This window comes from Falco cherrug, chromosome 2, assembly GCF_023634085.1.
Source record: "Falco cherrug isolate bFalChe1 chromosome 2, bFalChe1.pri, whole genome shotgun sequence".
Lineage (NCBI taxonomy): Eukaryota > Metazoa > Chordata > Aves > Falconiformes > Falconidae > Falco > Falco cherrug.
The window spans coordinates 89,307,982-89,327,935 of record NC_073698.1 but is presented as its reverse complement, the minus strand read 5'-3'; the positions used below and the strand labels follow the sequence as shown (position 1 = coordinate 89,327,935).

The 19,954-nt window shown below is 45.0% G+C and overlaps 1 protein-coding gene across 2 annotated transcripts; it reads left to right on the top strand.

The window, feature by feature from the left end:
* Nucleotides 1-300: 300 nt before the first annotated feature.
* On the top strand, nt 301-14,356 carry LOC102054172 (organic solute transporter subunit alpha-like). 2 transcript variants are annotated; one of them, XM_055702941.1, is made up of 8 exons: nt 301-920; nt 2,527-2,678; nt 2,795-2,868; nt 4,409-4,567; nt 7,579-7,690; nt 8,591-8,737; nt 10,129-10,207; nt 10,689-14,356. In XM_055702941.1, exons 1-8 carry the CDS (start codon nt 842-844, stop codon nt 10,874-10,876), a joined length of 990 nt encoding a protein of 329 aa, XP_055558916.1. In that variant the 5' UTR covers nt 301-841; the 3' UTR covers nt 10,877-14,356. The 2 variants fall into 2 exon arrangements, with proteins under 2 accessions (XP_055558916.1, XP_055558915.1); XM_055702940.1 differs by having other exon boundaries at nt 308-920; nt 10,102-10,207.
* Nucleotides 14,357-19,954: the final 5,598 nt, after the last annotated feature.

The following is a 19,954-nucleotide window of genomic DNA, read 5'->3' as shown; positions in this document are numbered from 1 at the left end:
CAGGTACTGTCCTACTTTGCATTTATTGATACCATGTGTCACCTGGCGCTGTAACCATCCCTCTGCTGCTTCTTGCAGCCAGGTTTCAGTGTGACTACCCACAACAGCTCAGTGGGTCACCAAAGTGCATCATTTCATTCCTCATTTCCTTTCCCTGGAAATGGCCTGAAAAGGCTCAGGCTGCATAAAAGGCCCTTCCAGCAGGTGAAAAGTGGCAAAGCGGAGAATCCCTTGGTGTACTCCTACGCTTAGTGCGCTCTCCTTTGCCCGGTGCAGAGGATGGTGCACCTCTTCTCCTCATAGCAGCCAAGATTATCGGGACGCCTTTGGTGCCGGGCTCCACGGACAGTCCTTCGGAGGCCTCTGCGCTGACCAACCCGCCTCCCGCCTCCGCGGGCCCCGGGCAGCGCGCAGTGCCCAGGGCCGCTCCGGCTGGGCCCCGGGGACCCAGCCCGCCCCTCGGCCGGTCCCTCACCGCCCGCAGCCCGCGCTGCCGTGCGACACCCGGCTCCGGGCGCCCCCACACCCCGGCCCGCGAAGGAAGGGGACGGCGGGCGGCCTCGCTGGCTTAGCCAAGCGCACCTCCACGGAGGCCGAGCAGAGCCGCCGGGACGCGGCTCCCCGCAGACGGAGCGGGGGGCGAGGGGGACGCGGGGCCCCCCGGGCCCGCACTGCCCACCCCGGTGCGCGGGAGGCGGCGCGGAGGCCCGGCCCCGGGCTAATCATTAACCGCCCCGCGGCGGCCCCGAGCGGCCGGGCTGCATCGCCCGCGGGCACGGACCCCGCCGCCCGCCCCGCGTTCCCCCACAGCACCGCGGCAGGGGCCGGCGGCCACGCCGCCATGGGGGGCGAAGCGAACGGGACCGCCGACCCGTCCTGCGACGCCAGCGAGCCGCCCTACTCGCAGGAGCTTCTCCAGAGTAAGTGCGTCCGCCCGCGCCGGGGCGAGGCGTGAGGGGGCTGCCCGCTGCCGGCCGGCCCCTCGGCCCCTGCGCCGGCCCGGCGCCCTCAGCACCCACCCGCGGCGGCTGCCCCTGCCCCCGGCCCCTGCCCCGGTCCTGCCTCTGCTCCCACCTCCGCCTGCCCGGCCGCCCTTCTTCCCGGCGAGGAAATCCCCCGGGCGGAGGCAAGGGGGGCCGCCCGTCCCGGCCGGGCCGCCGCCTGCAGGGGCCCAGCTGCCTCGGCCTCGGGGAAGGGAGCGAGGACGGGACCCCCGTGCCCAGAGCCGCGGGCCGGTGTGTGACAGCGGGGTGGTGGGCGAGGGGGAGGGTGGTCGGCGGGGAGCGCCGGGGCCGCCCGGGGGCTGCCGAACCCAGCAGCCCCAGCCCGCGCCTGGCCTCGGGCTCCCCCGTGGTGGGATCTGCGGTGCGGGGTGCCCGCTGCGGTGCGGGATGCCGCGGTGCGGGATGCCGGCTGCGGTGCGGGGTACCCGCTGCGGGATGCTGCGGTGCGGGATGCCGGCTGCGGTGCGGGATGCCGGCTGCGGTGCGGGGTGCCGGCTGCAGTGCAGGGTGCCCGCTGCGGTGCGGGATGCTGCGGTGCGGGATGCCGGCTGCGGTGCGGGGTACCCGCTGCGGTGCAGGATGCCGGCTGCTGTGCAGGGTGCCCGCTGCGGTGTGGGCAGCTCCGCCTGCAGCCAAGCCTGGTCGTGTTGGGGTTTTTCGAAGCAGGCTGGGTTCAAGACGCAGGGGCAGGCAGGTTCTCACCTTTGAGACACTGCTCAGTATGCTTCTAGATAGGCTGTGGCCACAGCGGGAGTTACTGCTAGTGGTGAGCATGAACTTCTCCTAAGTTAAGCATGACTCCACTGGGGTGCTTGCTTCTGTCTCCTTTCTTGGGCAAAAATACACCTCAACCATCAGCCATGGGTAAAAGCTGGTAGCCATACCAAACGTCAGTGGAGATGTAAAACCCATCAGCCATGGGTAAATGCTGATATCCATATCCAGCTTTAAGGGAGAAGTAAAAAAGAATTTGGTGAAGGCATCAAGTTTCATCTCAGCAAAAATGTCATGGGCTTATTCTTACATTGCCCCACAGACTCCCACCAAGCCTCTAAAAACTGCATGCTTAAGGAAGTTATGCACAAACATCACTACGAACATACAACGGAAGCAAAGTACTAATACTGAGTAAATACATTTTTTCTTGTAGTCCACCTGGAAAAGTTCCCAGAATATGCATTTACTTTATTTACTTATGTATTATGTAGTTACATTCATCTAAGGACATTTCTTCTGGAACTCTGCATTTCTGAAGGGGACTTTTGCATCATGCTTTGAGAACATGGAGGTATATTCTTTCCATATGCTGTCTGTGGATCCTGGAAAGATGTAGTCATGAACTTAAGTTTAGGTATTTGAATCATCCTGTGGAGTCAATGGTCTATCTAGGTGGCTAAGGATGAGTGCCAGTCTTTGCAGGAATAGGGCTAAGCACCCCCTCAGAGATTGTTCCTTTACGTGAAATGTTTGGAATGTTTATGAAATAAACCAGAACTCTCTGTTTCCTTTTCACTCTTTGCAGGCCTTGACCTACCAGGGAGATTTCTCTTTGCAATCTTGACTGTGATGATGCTAATTGCCAATCTGGTGTTTATAGAGGAAGCGGTCTACATCTACCGGAAAATCCCCTCTTCCAAAAGATCAATCATCATTTGGATTAATGCTGCAGCTCCAGTAAGTTATCATGGAAAAGAGATAAAATTGAACGTTGAAAGTAGGGTTTCCCTGAAAATCCACATGAATCTTCTTTATCTCTGCCCTTTGTACAACCCTCCTCCCTTTCTCTGTAGGTGATCGCTACTACTTCATGCACTGGCATGTGGATTCCTCGTTCAACAATGTTTACAGATTTCACAGCAGCAGTGTGAGTATTCTGCTTGTTTCTAAACGTTGCCCCAAACCCTGAATTTCTTCCCTTTAAACATCTGCTGCTCTTGGTAAATACAGTCATTTTGTAAATTTAACAATTTAGTAATTTTTGGTTTGGGTTGAAATCTCTTGGCAGCTCTTTTCTGGGAGGTAGAAAATGCTGAAGCTGTTCCCGGTGCTGCAGTCCCCTAGTGTGGGAACCTCAGTGTGAAAGATCTGTGACTCGCATGTAATTGATCCCTCAGGCTGACAGCAGCTTTGAAGCAGTACTCTTTCTGTCCTCTCTCGGTGTGTCATGTGGAAAGAGATTCTGACCTGTGACCTCTTCTCTGTGCTTTTACTAATGATGAGCTATGGAGGTCTATTATTAATAGTGGCAAGTGAACCTCCGATGAGTATATCAATGTAAAAATGTTCCACGGTTGTCCTGATAAAAGCAATTTCTGTATGAGCATGACAGCTGTGACATGCGCAGAGAAGAAGTGAGAAATGTGGTCCTGGCTTTCTGGAGGTGATGGTGTGGCCGTGGTAGGCAGAGCCAGGTCGAGGGATGCTGTGGCCTTAGGCACTCCACAGTTGATTTTGGGATCATTTTGGAGCCCACTGCAGGACAGTATCACAGACTTTTAGGAACAGTCCCATCCCACATCACACTGCATTTACTAAGAGAGTAGAGTCAAAAATGAGGGAAAATACAGGAACAGGGAACACTGTTAGCATGCAGCAGTTTGTGCAGGGAGTGCAGATTCCCAGAAGCTTCCAAGGATCCAGTCCTGTGGCCCTTTTAAGCCTGTCTAAATCCCCCCTTCTCCCTTGCCCAAGCTGCAGGTTCCCTCACTTGCATCCACTACTATTCAGTGTCCAGCTGCACAGCAAGCTCCTTCAAAGAGGCAGTGCAGCTGAAGAGGACTTCTTTTATTTGGTGAGGCTGGATTTCAGTGAATCACTTCCCTAAATCAGCTTGGGACAGGGAGGAAAGGGCGGTTGCACCATCTGTAGTTCCTAGGAAGGGTTGAGAATGTGCAGCTGGTGAAAGGAGGGAGAGACAGGGTTGCAGCAGTCAGTGCTTGGTTCAGCTTTGGCTGCAGAGGAACCACACCCTGACGGGGCCAGCACATTACATGATAGCTAGCCATGTTTGTTGGTGGTTTGTTAGGTTTTTTTGGAGGAGGAACAGGACAAGGACTTGTTCTAAAAAGTTTGTGCCGGTCAGGACTAGAAAACTGATGGAAAAATATGGCCATAACGACCTGGGCCAGAAAAGCCTGGGCTTTAGTACTGACTCTGCCACCAGCCACCAGTGTGGCTTTGGGAGATTCCATAGCTGCTCTGTGCCTCGGTTTATTCCTCTTTTGGTGAGGTTTGGGCAGTTCTGTCCTCTAAGGTGGTGGAAAGTTTTTCACAGCTACTGCTAGAATTTTTGTTGATTACAAAGCGCAAGCCATAAAAACCCTGGACAGACGGTGGCACTGGCCTGCGTGGGCATACGAGAGAGACACAGATAAAATCAAGCTGGCATTTTTTTCTTTTCCTAGATTTTTTGCCATAGTCATCCACAAATTTTTGATGATGATGATTAAAGAGTGTGGAGGTCAAAAGCTGCTCCTCAGGCGGTTTGAAAATGATCATTTCAAGATTAGTACTGGTCCCTGCTGCTGCTGCTGCCTTTGCCTCCCTCGTGTGCGCATCACTAGGTGAGTTGCCCTTTAAGATTTCCCAGCTAGAAAACGGCTGCTGGAATTCAGCCAACTTGGCAAGGGCAGGCATACAGCAAAGGGCCTCCCTGCTTCCCGAAAGTCAGTCTCAAGCCATCTTTTTTTAAACGGTGCCATCACTTTGGGGCTGTACGCCACTGCTAATTTATTTCGTTTTTATAATGCAGAATTTTGCGTAAGAGTGGAGAGCATGAGTTCTCTCAGTCTAATCCAGTGCAGCGTTCCCACTCCTAGTAATGTTGAGTACTGTGTTACCTCCTCAACTAATCCTATTCTCTTCCAAGAAACCGTTTCTATAGTAAGCAGTGCTGTGCGGGAGGAGGAATTTCTACTCTAGAAAACCTAATAATTGAGTTTTCAAGTTTCTTTTCATTCCAGAAGGGAAAAAAATGTCTCCAGATTGAGTATTTTTCACAAGCAGAATTGTCCAATTGAGGCTGTCTTGAAAGAAAATTTCTTTTACTTTGATAAAACTGAAGTGTTTCATTCTGATTTTGACTTTCAAACTACTTCAGATTAAAATAATTTTTAGAACAAAAAAAAGGTGCAATGCCTGGAAAGCTTTGGTCTCAATGAAATGGCATTGTCTGGTAGGGCAAAAGCAAATATTTTTGTCTACTAAGCTTAGTATTAAAGCATATTTGAGAAGTGGCGTAGGGATGCAGAGCTGTGCCTGCGGGAGCCGATACACTGTAACATAAACCATGCTTCCTGTGAGCACTGCCTGCTGGAGCTCCTCCTCTGGCTAATGTCACCCTGTCATTTACACGCCTGGAAACCTCGTGTATTTCCCAGGGCTCTCCTATTGGCACGGAGTAGGAGAATGTTTCTCTCATTAACAGCAGAAGCTGAAGGACTAATGTGCAAGACAGAGACTTTTCTTATGAGGCCCTGGACATTAGTGTAAGAGGGACATTAGGGGCCTGGTTAAATGAAAGTGGTGAACAGAATGCAGCATAGTAGTTTGTGACGTGTTTGCAAACCCCCTTATTTTTTACTGTAATAATTCTTCCTTAAACTGCCTTATTCAGTATTAGAATTTAAACTCTTGTTGTGTAATTTTATTTTAATAGAATAACACTAATTATTTACATGGAGGTGGCACTGAGAAGAATACGTAGTAAACCAACCAAAAAATGTACCTCCAAAAATGGATGTCATACAATAGTGTAAAATCAGCAACTACTTATATGGATCTAAATGACTCCCACTGAGTTTCACGGGCATTGCTTCAAGCTCATTTCAGTGGTCAGAGCTGAAAAAATTCCATGAGGCAGAGTTGTGCTATAGATCTAACGTGTCATCAGTGTATTTGGTTTTCTTTCCGTGTCTGTCACCCTCTGTATAGGTTGTAGTAGCTGGGAGCTTGGGAGAGGATCTTCTACTATTCCCTCCTGTTGGTCAGTCAAGTGATAGCTTATGCAAAATGATATTAGCTAATATTAACTCCTTTCAGGAGCTAGATAGTGCCTACTACTGCTGGGAGGAAAGACAGCGGTTTTTTAAAAAAAGGCTTTTGCTCTGCAGAGGGCTGAGGCCTCCTCCAGTGTCTGTAGCACTGGGAAACCTATCTGCTATCTTTGCTTCTGACTTCTAGCCTTTTCCCATTACAGGGTACAATTTTTTGAAATATGAGCAAGCTATACCAGAGAAAGGTTAGTCTCATATTCCTCCCACAGGTACCTTCTGGGTAAGCAGGGAGCTGCTCCAGTGGAGGGGTTCATTCTTTTAAAAAAGACATATACTGTCGAGCAGTCCTGGGAAACCTAACAAGATACAGTACACAGATGAGGCAAAGTAACAAGTCATACAACAGGGAGAGATGTGCTGGAACAGGTCTGATGGTCAAGAAAGATAGACCTGTGTTGACAAGGGAAACAACTTGTGGTGTTGCAGTGACCACACTGTTTGTTGTATTATTCTTTGAAGCCTTTTGGGAATAATAAATCTTTGAAAAGGCAAACACACTAAGTGGCTGGCCAGTTGCAGGCCTTTCCACATGTGTTTGTGCCATTCATAACCCTGTGGTTATTAGCTGTATTCATTGAGCAATTCCTATCATTCCCGGTTCATGGCTATATCCTGTAGCATACCGAATGGCAGCCTGTTGTCTGCTGAGGCATCTCTGATGGCAGTCTCAAGGGCCCAGGGAGCTACAGCGAAGACAGCATTGACAGTATGGGAAATAATACAAAGTAACAGACTAAAACATGAGCCAGCCATAGCAGCCACAGCTTGTCCTGTGAAGAATGAAGGAGAGTTCAGGCTCAGCTTTTGTGCCCTCTGTTAGAAAATGCATTTTCCCCTTTCCTGGTGGCCTTTAATGCTGGCTGGCCAGGTTGCTGTGTATGGGCTGTGTTCTGGACCCAGTAAGTAGTCAGGAGTAAGGACAGAAGTAACGAAATCCTAAGCTGTCCTGCTGGCCTTGTGCAGTCTGCCAAGTGAAAGATAGTTCCCTTCTTTGGTTAGAGTACAGAGGAACAAATCCAGATGCTTACATGGTAGTATTTATGATGCCTTGAAAAACTACCAGTCCTTTCACCTAGGTCTGTATGATTCCCTTTCTTGGTCTACCACAGGACTAGGAAGTGTCTGAACAGGAAGGCTGAATTGCCCCGTTTCATTGGAGCACTGAAATAGTAAGCCAACAAGGCAAGAGCAAGTGGCATTATTGTTCAGAAACCAGTTATGTTGCTACTGGCTCTCTGGTTAACTTCAAGGCAGAGAAAGGCATCATGTTTTGCCCAGCTCTGGTTAGTATGTGATTGCTGCAGAACAGGAAAAGTACTATTTTTATAGAGACTTTACAAAATAAACACTGGGTAATTCTTGGAAAGATTTTCTAATCTGCTCCTCCCTGGATTTTGACTACATGCTACAGGAGTGGAAAAGTTTTGCAGTTGACAGTATCCAAAAATGTTATTAAGGTTGCTAATGAGATCTTGATCTATGTAATTTTTTATTTTTACTTTTTTTTTTTTTTTGGCCAGGCGAACCCTCTTTTGGCTAAAGCTGGGCACCTTTCAGTTTGTTTTCCTTCGACCCATGTTCATGTTTTTATCAATAGTGCTTTGGACTAATGGCAATTACACTCTTTACAATGTAAGTAAATGTTTTAATCAGAGATGCTCCACAAAATCCATAGGTTTTAGGGTTGACGTTACTATCTTAGCCTACAACTAAACTGTGAAATCTGGGAGTCACTTCCAAGTGAGTCCTTAGTGTATTCTTTTGAGACCCTGAAGCATATAATTTCTGCCTTCCTCCAGACTCTCCATTTCCTGGCTTCTCTTGGAAAGAAACTTGGCATCAGGGTGGGTTGGGCATCAGATCATGCTCCAATATGTTCCCCAGCTTGTATGGTTAGAACAGCAGGACTGCATGTTGCCCTGTGAGATGTGCCTGCCCTGTATTTTGTAAGGTACAGCCTTAAGAAACAAGTATATTGGCTGGAACATAAACAGGAAGCCTAATTCTATGTTTTTCTGTAAATCATGGTGACATTATATCTGTGCAAAGTAGAAAAGATAGTACTGTACTTCTGCTTTGTACTATATATGCTGCAAGATGGTGGAGAAGTCTGTGTCTGCTAATAAGTTTGCACCTCTTGGATAACTCAGTTTAAAAGTAATAGATTTTTTTGTGGTTTCATGGTATAAAATAAATGACCCCTCTGAGATGTCATGCTGAATTGCTGTCATGAGATGCTGAGCGTTTCCAGGTGCTGCTGGGGTCAGACTGAGGGGCTGTGTCACTTGTTACCTTCCCAGGCTGAACAGATCGACATGCTGGTGCCTGCTGGGTGACAGCACTGTGCTAGCACTCCAGTTGGTACTGTGCAGTTTCCCCACGCAAACCCCAGCAACTGCTGATGCCATCAGCTTTCAAGGAGGTAGAAACAAGCATTTTAACATCTGCATCATCCAGTTCACAACTTCTTTCTGGAAATAGTAAAATGCACTGTAAAGTTTTATAGGTATGCTTGTTTGATTTGCTCCTCAGTTATCTCCCAAAGGAGCTGCAATATGGATTAGCTGCTTCGTTGGTGTCCTCACCATTATTGCTCTGTGGCCAGTTGGAATCATGTTTCAACAAGTTAGGACTCTCCTTATCTGTAAGAAGATCATCCCAAAGTTTGCTCTTTATCAGGTGAGAAGTTTAATATTTCTGATAAGAATTTCTCTTAACTGCTCATATAACACTGTCTTTCTAGTTCTTGATCCTTTGTTGAAAAGTTATAGTATTTTTTGCCCCCCATTAAATACACTGTGCATATTTTTACCTGATGGAAGCTGCATCCTGTTGAAGCACTCTCCGTGGCTGCTGTTCAGTTTCTGCTTGAGCCAATTTACCTCTAGACTCTCAGGAGTGCTGGAGATGTGAAAGCTGTGTAAAATCCCTTTATCTTTAGGCAACTGAAATCAAAAGAGCACCTTCTGCAGGTCTTGAAGGAAGCTTTGTAGATGCAGTATCCTGAAACACAATGTTAAAAAGCTGGTCTGTACTTTCAAAAGCTAGGAGAGGATGTGGAGCTTTGTGTGGGTGGCTGTTTGAACTGTTTTCAGCATGTCACAATGTGTTGACAGTATTTTTCTTGGCCGTTCAGCACTTCAGAGTTAGACAATAATGAAAACACTGGCTGGGAATCATTAAATAGTAAGGAACAGAACCAGATAGGTTAGACTGAAAAAAGCCAGAGTCAGGGCCATCCTCTTTCACATCACCCTGAATAGAATACAGCAGAAGCCTCGGATATCCATCCTTCTTGAACAGGACTTACAGAAAGGCTGGTGCATTACAATCTCTTAAGTAAATTATTAAGCACTCATAAATGCAATAAACAGGATAATCACATCTGCAAAGCTACGTTAGGGTGAATCCAGGTTTAGGATGGCAAACTGTTAATGCGAGGGTTTATACTCAGGCAGTTACAGCAGCAGCTAGAGAGACGCTTTGGTATCTCCAAGGCAGTGAAAGCCTAGCTCAGCAAGTAGCAGGTAATGCGATGTGTGATTGTTGCTGAACCCAAGCTGTTAAAGAGTCCTTCAACCCTTCTGGCAAAGAAAGCCAGTCTCGCATAACTTAAGGAACACCACATCTCCCTGCTGTGGCAAAAATTGGAGACAACAGAAAAAAAAGTTCTTTCAGGCCTTCCTGCACTAAGGGAGAACATAAGCCCATAGGTCAGATTAACAGGAAGCTTTTAAAACATTGTTACCTATGGTTTACAGTCCCAGCTGGGAGGTCTGTGTGTGTTGCACCTTCCGAATGAAGGGCTGAGAAGAAACACTTTTCAAACAGAGGTTTAATTTAATACTCACATTCAGAGCAGTATTATCCTGACCTAAGGATGACTTCTGCAGTGGCAGGCAGCCTGCTGGTAGATGGGAGGAAAGGGAGGGCAAGAAGGGAGGAATGAGGCAAAAGAGAGTCTGTTATGAAAGCAGAATTGTTGTGTGAACTATAAACCTTTTTCTGGTAGCTAAGGCATCTGTTTTCTCTTTCTGGTGCAGTTTATTCTCATTCTGAACCACTTGCAGGCAGCTATTATCAACTTGTTGGCCATGCAAAGAATCATTCCCTGTGCTCCACCACTCTCCTCTTCAGCAAGAGGAGCATGTAAGTTCTTTTGGAAAGGATGTTCTTTTTTTACTTAATAAAGGTGCCAGTTCAGTGTCGCTAACTGCGTTATCTGGTGTTTTCCCAAAATACTGATCTCCTGGGATCATGTAGCTTTTGGATAATCTCAGATTTTACTTAAAAAAACAATAACAGAAGTTTTACAGCTGTCATAGTCGCAGAGAAATACTTTATAATGAGAAGAGGTGGAATCAGAAATGAGAAGAAATCAACATGCATAATTACTATTAAATCTCTTGTGTTTTGGATGCATAACTTATTACATGCTTATTGATTGTCAATAGTCTAATTCTGTAACTGATTTTTTTTGCCAAGTGTGAAAGATACTCTGTGATGGGGACAAGATAGTAAAGTTTGTTCCTTTTGCACAGAGGAAAATTAATAAGCCAGGTATTCATTTTGTGTCTGATAGTTATTTCCTCCTCTGGGGGGCTTTTCTTTGCTTTCCTTTTTTTGGCAGATATGACCCAGCAGCTCCTCATCATAGAAATGTTTCTGATAACCCTAATCTCAAGGGTGGTCTATCGGAGAAGATACGATGACCTAGAGCCTCCAGACTGTATGGCTGAAGAAGCTGGGGAAAAGCAGCAGACTCCAAAGACTGTGTTGAATGGCACAGTTAGTGAAGATGGATTGCCAAGGGTTTAGAAGCCCTCTGTGCTCCTGTTCTGCCAGAGCTGGAAGCTCAGCTTCAGGAGCTTGTCTATTCTTCCACCACAATTAACCACTGTCCATGTCGGAACAACTTCTGACATGAAAGGCCTGTGAGCTATAGTACTGGAAGTACCACTAGTGGAAAGATAACCCTGTTTATTCTCCAGTGATAGATACATGGTGTGAGTGTTTTCATACCATGTAATTTAGTAAGATTTCATACCATGTACTTTATGCTGTTATTGAGCACTTGACGATAACCAAACTGTCTCACAATGTGATTTGATTTTATTTTTATTTTTTAGCTATTAGCATGGCTATAATTTAGTTAATTCAGAGTCATTCTTGTCCATCTCTTTTGACTTTTTAAAATCTTATTTCACCCTGGATTGCTGTCATATGTTCAACACAGCATTTCCCCACCCTCCCTCCATTAATATTTATCAGCCCTCACTCTGTGCTACAAGCTCTCCATAGCTAATTCTGACCAGTAAATATATTTGCATATGTATGTTTAGAAATCTCCAAACCTGTCTGGGCTCTCCACCTACAGAAATTATTATGTCTTTAGGGGGCAAGACTTTTCACATTACTTGGCAATTCACCTCCTAACTTGGTAAACACACAGTTGCTATTTGTAAATATGCCACTGGCAGATGTTCTTCCTAGGGACAGCAGATTCTCTCTCACTGGCCTGGAAAAAGAAAGCGAGTTAGAATCTGAGATGTTATGTGATGCTTTGTTTCTCTGCTTGGAAAATAGGAATAATTATACTCAGGATCCTTGCGCTAACAGTGTCTGTGAGGATGAGGCCAATTGAAAGGGCTATTGAGGGTGTTGGTTGACAGCCAGCTGAATATGAGCCAGCAGGGTATCCAGGTGGCCAAGAAGGCCAAACAGCATCCTGGCTTGTACCAGAGGCGGTGTGGCCAGCAGGACCAGGGCAGTGATCGTCCCCCTGTACGTGGCACAGGTGAGGCCGCACCTTGAACACTGTGTTCAGTTTCGGGCCCTTCACTGCAAGAAAGACATTGAGGTGCTGGAGTGTGTCCAGGGAAGGGCAACAAAGCTGGTGAAGGGTCTGGAGCACAAGTCTGAGGATCAGCTGAGGGAACTGGGGCTGTTTAGCCTGGAGAAAAGGAGGCTGAGGGGAGACCTTGTGCTCTACAACTACCTGAAAGGAGGTTGTAGCCAGGTGGGTGTCAGTCCCTTCTTCCAAGTAACAAGTGATGGGACAAGAGGAAATGGCCTCAAGCTGTGCCAGGGGAGGTTTAGATTGGATATTAGGAAAAACGTCTTCACAGAAAGGGTTGTCAAGCATTGGAACGGGCTGCCCAGGGAAGTGGTTGAGTCCCTGTTCCTGGAGGGATTTAAAAGACATGTAGCTGTGACGCTTATGGACACGGTTTAGTGGTGGACTTTGGCAGTGCTAGGTTTCTGGTTGGACTGAGTCATCTTAAAGGTCTTTTCCAACCTAAATGATTCTATGATTCTGTGGAATCTCTTTCAAAAAATTCTTACCTCCCCAGCTTCTTTACCCAAAACCTGACCTGCCCAGGTATCCAGTAGGACTTCAAGTATAACAGGATCTTTTCAGTTTACATTTGTTGCTCTGTTTTGCATAAACCATTTTTTACTTTTTGCAAATGATCCTGATGTTCTTGGATAAACCTAATTGCTTTGGTTTATCTCACTATGATTTATAAAATGATACTGTGTTTAGTAAGCATTTGGATATTCTGTTTGTTCGGACGGGAGGTACAGTGCCACATACTAGCACTTGTCTAATCTCATCTAGTCTGATCCCTAGAAGTAAATACCAAATCCACATGTCAAGAATCTTTATTCCATACGTAGGATGGGAAAAGGTTTCATGTTGGCAAAGTTGTTTGTAACATCTTTTACCCATATTGTATCAAATGTAATTTATCATCAGAGCAAAGTTAGGCAAATCATAGAATAGTTTGGGCTGGAAGGGACCTTTAAAGGTCATCTAGTCCAGCCCCCCTGCAACGAGCAGGGACATCTTCAACTAGATCGGGTTGCTCAGAGCCCCATCCAGTCTGTCCTTGAACGTTTCCAAGGATGTGGCATCTACTGCCTCTCTGGGCAACTGGTTCCAGTTTCACCACCATTGTCGTAAAAAATTTCCTCCTTCTATCTAGTCTGAATCTGCCCTTTTTTAGTTTAAAATCATTACCCCTTGTCCTATTGCAGCGGGCCCTACTGAGAAGTTTGTCCCCATCTTTCTTACAAGCTCCCTTTAAGTACTGAAAGGCTGCAATAAGGTCTCCCTGGAGCCTTCTCTTCTCCAGGCTGAACAACTCTCTCAGCCCGTCTTCATAGGAGAGGTGCTCCAGCCCTCTGACCATTTTTGTGACCCTCCTCTGGACACGGTCCAAAGGATACTGGGGCTTTAATTTTACTTTACAGTGAATTAAAAAAATGCTTTCAGTTTGGGAGTTGGTGGAAGATGAAGTATTCTGAAAAGAGCTAGTGAACCATCTGAAAGTAGAAAAGGGGGCTGAATTAAACAAAATGGTTTTTTCTTTCTGACTGGGACCAGGAATAATATTTTCCTTAACAGTTGAAGGATTCCATTATAGTAGAAAAATTGAATTATTTTTGTTTTGAAGTGGTTGAAACAATGTTTATATTTAATCTTTTTTTCTGAGCAGGCAGTCTGGGAAATTAATACAGATTATTGAACTACATTAATGTGACAGGATCTGCACTTTTCCCTTGAAAAATAATTTAGGCGAAAATTTTCACTCTGCATTAGACTGTGTCAGTAGAATTAACTGGGATCAGTTGACATATTCTTAACATGAGAAATCTGCTTAATGCATTTTAACGTTATGGCTATTAGCATATTCCTAGTGTTGCTTTATATCAGTGTAGTCTAGGCCACAGGTACATACGTAGACTTGCAGAGCAGTATTTAATTTTGTAATGGCATTGGGAATGGTTGGCTGTGAGTTCAAGCAGCTTCAAAACTGGAAAATAAATATTTTGAGTTAGTAAGGAATCTTTGTAAATTGCTGTGGAAAAGACTTTAATGACTAGAGCAAATGAGACAAACGAGCATTAGTGGAAAATGTTTCCAGTAGTGGTTCTGCAAGAGATGTGCCTCGGTGGGTGGCATCTGTGGCACAGAAGAGTAGATCCATGTGCCGTAGGGTGGACAGCGGATTTGGAAACAAATGGAGTGTATAGGTAAGTGGTGGTCTCTGTAGGTCTGGCGAAAGCAGCTGCTGGGGCATAGCAAGTCTCCACTCATTGCTCTTGGTCCGGTATCTGTTATGTCTCTGAAGTGCCTATTAAATATATCTTGCAAACATCAGTGTGGGCCTGATTGAGCCACAGGTATGACCAGCTGTTACGCTTTTGGGTAGGTATTTAATATTTGTTGTGATCTTCATCTGACATATTTCAGCAATAAAATGTACCATACTGATTGTCAAGTGAACTTCAGATTTGGCAGCAAAGATTATTTTTTTTTTACGATGTATACTAATTCCAAAAATCACTTCCTTACAGCCTTTTCAGAGAAAAACTGGACATACTTTATCTTAAATGTGTGCCTAAGAGCTTTCCTGAGTTAAGCTTATGTGAATGAAGCAGAATGTATGGGTCTTATTGTACAGGTTTTTTTTCTTTTTCTTTTTTAATAATTTCTTGCCCAACTCTGGCTCAGAGCAGTAGCTGTAGCCTGCCTAACCGAGGTGTGGCACCTAGGTAGGTGCCTGGGAGCCAGAAGCCGGGGGCAGCAGGTGTCATGTCATAGGTGCTGACATGTGGCCAGGGGGAAGGAGCCCTCCTGTTGAGTCACGAGGTTCAGAAAGGATCCGCTTGCTTTCTAAACCCCTTCTCAGAGAGGAGTGTACATGTGGCTGGATCCAGTCCTAGTCTCAGGTTCAGTTAGTGGTTTTAAGTCTAAAGGATTGTATATACACAGCCACTCATCGGAGTCAACATTTGCCTGTCAGAGTCCTCTTAAGGACTTTCACCAAAACAGTTTCACAAAGTTGAAAAGATAAATGATTTATTAAGGTGACAGATATTCCAAATCTGGAATTGCCATTGATAAAAGCACTTACTGCTCGACTTACAAGTTCAGCGCTTTTGTAACAATACTTTCCCAGGGAACATCCGACACAGTTGGAGGTGCAAGTCTTACCAAAGAGGCTTCCCTGCTTGGGGAGGAGAGGTGTCCAGACCCATTGTGTAGTTGGAGTTCTCATCCTCAAAACAGAGGGTTCTAAATGCTAGATTTATACTCATGGCGAGGTGAGACTAAGTCAATTGTGTGCTAATTGGCCCTTAGCAAGGATTGTCAATTCTGGAAGGCCAGTGAGGCCTGGCGGTTCAGCGCGGGTTGGGGGATTCGGCACAGATGTGTAGGGTCTTTCTGGCTTTTACTGAAGCAACACCAGGTTGTGAGGCCCCCACCTCTCCTGGGGTGTCACTCAGTCATTTTGATAGACTGCACCTGTCATGTGTTTTGTGAGATAAGCATGTCACTCAAGTCAAACACCCCTGGAGCCCCTCTGCTGACTGATGGTAACTTCTGTAATCAGCACCAACAACTGTGGTGCCCCGCAGGAGGTGGCCTGCGTCGCAGTGCATTTGTTCAGGCACTCCTGAAATTAAAACATTGCAAATTGCAACCTCCAAGTTGGAGCTTAGGCAGTCTGAGTGTGAAAAAACAAAACAGAAAGCCGGAAATTCCTCCAGTCACAGTTCTGATAAGGATCCCTTTCAGGTCAGTGAAAAAAAATAAACTGGCTTTCAATTATGTGTTTGTGATTAATGTATTTGAAAACATTTAAAAAAATCTAGAAGATAAATGTAGAAGGTAAATTTCACAACTCATTTTATACAGTGGCAGTAAAGTAATGAGCGTTAAGGTGAGCACATAACCTTTATGCTATGTTTGCTTCAGATTATCACATGAGGAAGGGTGAAGGTAGTTTTATTGTTGTCTATGATGATAAAAGGCACCAACACCATTAAACAGAAAGATAAGTATACACAGAGGTGTGTGATTGAAGGTTAAGGGACTTCAAGCCGTTTGGAAGCAATTAAGGAGAATACAGGAAAAGATGAGTTAGATGTTTTTGGTGGCCATGCACTAAAGACGCAGGTGTGAAGGGCAATACTGACCATGAAGCCTCCTGGGGCGTCATATAGGGCTGTGGAGCAGGAACAGCACACGCACACGGGGGGAGGACAAACGCTGGCACCTTGTAATTGGCAAAGAAAAGCTGCTCAGTGCTCTCCTTTTTCATCTGTCATTCAAGCTATTATTTCTAAAACAACACTGAGTCCTTCCTGTTCCAGAAGACCATGGTGTGGGCTCCTGTTGGCTGCAGCACTGATAGTGCTGGAACCTTGAAGAGGTTTCCCCAGCACACCTCCTTGCAGTGGCAAGCTGTCATTCCCTAGGGCTAGCTATGAGGAGCAGTGAAGCCTCTATTTAAGTGCGTGCTTTTGTGTTTTATATGTCTCAGCAGCAAACACCTCATGATTTAATACCCAAAGGATTTGTTTCAGGTGTTAAGAGGGTGCTTTTCTGATTACAGATCTTTCTATCCCTACATCCCCCCTCCAACTGTCCTGTCTGTTCCTACGCCCTCACACATGCCCCTGCCTCATCCTGCTCAAAACAAAAACACTAATGTGGAGTAGTGCTCCTCAGGGAGGAGGTGCAAGGGTGTAGGCTCATGCCTGCAGACCCAGGGCAGCCAGATGACAGAGCCTACTTGCTATAGGCGCTGTCTTTTTCCAAAGAAAGACCAAGAAAAAAAAGTCAGTACAAGAGCTGAACTGTGATCCCATGGTTCCCAGAGCTGGAGCAGGGGAAGAAGTCAGGTAGCACAATAAGGATACAAACAATGGTAAAGTGAACAAGTTAGAGAATGGGTAGATTTAGTGTAAGTGGTGGAGAAACCCAGAAGAAGACTAATGGATAACAGAGAGGAAAACAGTAGGCATTTGCTACACAGCTAATGAAAATGTAGAATAGGTCTGTTGCAACAAGTCCACCTGTTCGATACATTGCCTCGTGGCTTCCTTACCCTTTTAAACAAAGTCTGACTGCTGCTGACAGTTTGAATGCTACTGCTTTTACTGATGGCCATTCACGTGTTCCTTCAGGACAGTTCATGAATCTGCTTGCACCTCCCTAGCTCCCAGGGAAAACAGATCACTATTTTTAAGACACAATTTGTGAGGAAGAGGGCTAGATAGCATACTGCCCTTTTTACTGCTTTAGATCCCTTTGAAAGTGTTAACTAGATATTTCTAACGTGCTGTCTGAACTCAGCATGATACTCTTTCTTTTCGCAAAGGGGAACTGAGGCAGAGAAATCTAGAGAACTTGCCCAAAGCCACACAAGGGAATTTTATGTCAGCTAGGATCAGGCTGCAGAAATTACCCAGTCTCACCTCCCTGCTCTGAAAAATACTGCCTCTTAAACGTGGTAAGATCACAAATTAAGCTAAGAGTTTCTGAGTTAAGTAATGGTTAGGTAAATTATATCATGGTTAGATAAGCCGTCCACCAGAACAATAAAATGAGTGGGTCTTAAGCTTTCATACCCTCATTTGAGTAAGAGCTACAAGCCAGAGCATCTCTTTGTCAATTGTGGAATTGGTGTGAAGAACAGACCTTTGTATTGTTGACTTGCAAGAGAAAGTAGGCAGAATATCTTCGATTATTTTTCTCTGCTAAACCACACCTTAGTATAACTCCCCACAGATCATCGTGCAGCCTTATGAGTAGGTAACCGCAAACTCTTCATTCTTTACTTCTCAAAATCCCAGTTCCCATCAAAATGTCTCTACATAAAGACAACTAAGGCACCACATTTAAAGAGTTCTGTTTTTCCAGAATGTTCTCTTTTTGCCATTTCTCAATTCATTACCCTTTCTTTACATTAAAAAAAAAAAAGCTTGTTACACCTACACCGATGCCACTTACTGCCAAATAATCAAGCAGTTGGTGTGCCAGCGTCGCACTTGAAGACACAGGAGCTTTGCAACATGCCTAAGGCAGCTTGAAGTTTCAGAGTATTCTTCATTGTTCTTCAAACAAGGAAAAGTAAACCCTGCTGCAGAAAGTGCACTGAAAAATAGGAGAGTTTATTGAATGATTTTTATGTCTCTGTGGGAGAAATCAGACCAATTTTGGAAATATTTTGGACATTTTTGGTCAGTTCTCAGGAGAGAGAAACATTATCCAAAGGCAATTTCCCTTTTATCTGTGGATGTCTCTTCCCTTCACAACTACAAAGAGGCCACCTTCTTTAAGCCCTGACTGCCCCAGCATCCATTATGCAGATAGGGTCACAGCGTGCGTAGAAAACTAATGGTAGGATAAAATGACTTTTGTTTCCTTTAGTGCAATTTAGCAGCTGAAAAATGTCAGTTTCCCCTCTAGAGATTCAGGCATCATATCACAGATGCCTTCTGGGATCTAAGGCTTAGTTTTGATAGAGCCTGAAATCGGTTCAGACATCTTCGAGAACTGCTAAGCTGTGAGAAAGCGCTGCAAGACATTCTGCAGAGCAGAGCCATAAGAAGAAAGGTAAGATTGCTGGCAAAGGAGAGAGTGTTGACATAGGTATAATTAACAGTTCAAAGGTTCTTGAACAGAAAAACCAGCATGAAAACCCAATAATATCCTACAGAAACAAACCCAAGTAGCCTGAGGATGGTAGCTCAGCAATGTCAATGATCAGCCCTTCCCAAGTGGCAGCAGAAGCCAGCCTTTCCCCTCCTGGCTGAAGGGCTGCCCAGCCACCATTCCTTGGCTGCCATATCAGGGGTGGCAAGTGTATTAGCCTGTTAGCTCTACCTATGTATCGTGTACATTGACGAATAGATCACATTTTACTTTTTTAAGCTGTTAAATCCTTTTTGCAGGGGCTTGGTACGTAGCAAAAGGCACCTGAATGAACTGACCCAGAGGGGGAAAGGTTACAAAATAAGGGAGAACTATTCACTATGGGTAGCACTACTTCTATCAGTCTTCAAAAATCACTGCCTTAAGAACCAAAGGAGAGTTAGAAATAGCATGAAAACAACTTCCAAATTTATATTCATCCTTTATTGCAAATTACTGAAAAAGGTGAGTTTCTGTGTCTTCTTGTAACCTTGCCATACCTTGTTAGCAAAGGGTGTGAGCTAATTGTTAAATTCAGTTCAACAAGTTCCTCATTAGGGGGAAATTACCTGAGTTTGAAATCTGCTAATTTTCCAATCAGGGTGAGTGTTTGCACTTGTGATTTGGAAATAATTAACACAAAGTATAACATCAAAACCTATGTAAAGGCTAATGGTAGAAGGACTAATTTCCTTGGCATGAAAATGGTGTATGCTGTTTCCCTAGAACTCTATTGCTATCCTTTCAGTATCTGCTGTGTAGTATTTATTTTGACTAATTTTCTGCAGTTATGCTTTCTTATCTTAATTTTGAAAAACTGAATCATTATTTTCAAAGACTACTAGTAATTTTGTTTTTTTAAAAGGTACTGCACGTATTTCTTCTTTTTCTTCTTTCTGTCAATACAAGCTTTCCCAGAATTACTTGTTCCTGCTATCTCTAAAAGGAGATAACGAACTGTCATTTTAGATTAGGGCTTTAGCCCAAGTTCTGCAAACGTTAAAATGCATGTTCCCAGGAGAGCCACGTTCTGATCCTTACAGGCATTCCTAGGAATGTGGATGCCCTGTAGTATTTAGAAAGAAAGGATGTCCAGGTAGGACAGTTGATCAGGAAAGCAAATGTGTACATGAGAGAAACAAATGTAGTTGGAAAACGCAAATGAATTTTCTACCTTGAAGTTTCAGCTATTGATATAACCCTGATCATCACCACTTCCATGTATTATCAGATATTATTAAGTGGTCTAAACCAGGTATTATTTCTGGTAAATGACCCTACCCTTATAGCTTAGAGCATGGCACTATTACAACTCAGTGCATTAGCAACCTCGCACCACAAAGTCTGCAAGGGAGAGGAGTGATTTACTCTCTGATAGCTGAGTCAACTCCACCTAAGGGTGT

Bases quoted from the DNA above. Each gene is read 5' to 3' on its own strand.
- LOC102054172 (XM_055702940.1), top strand. From the start codon at position 842: ATGGGGGGCGAAGCGAACGGGACCGCCGACCCGTCCTGCGACGCCAGC. The intron at 2,679-2,794 runs GTAAGTTATCAT...CTTTCTCTGTAG, and splicing joins GGATTAATGCTGCAGCTCCA to GTGATCGCTACTACTTCATG. The intron at 4,568-7,578 runs GTGAGTTGCCCT...TTTTTTGGCCAG, and splicing joins CCTCGTGTGCGCATCACTAG to GCGAACCCTCTTTTGGCTAA.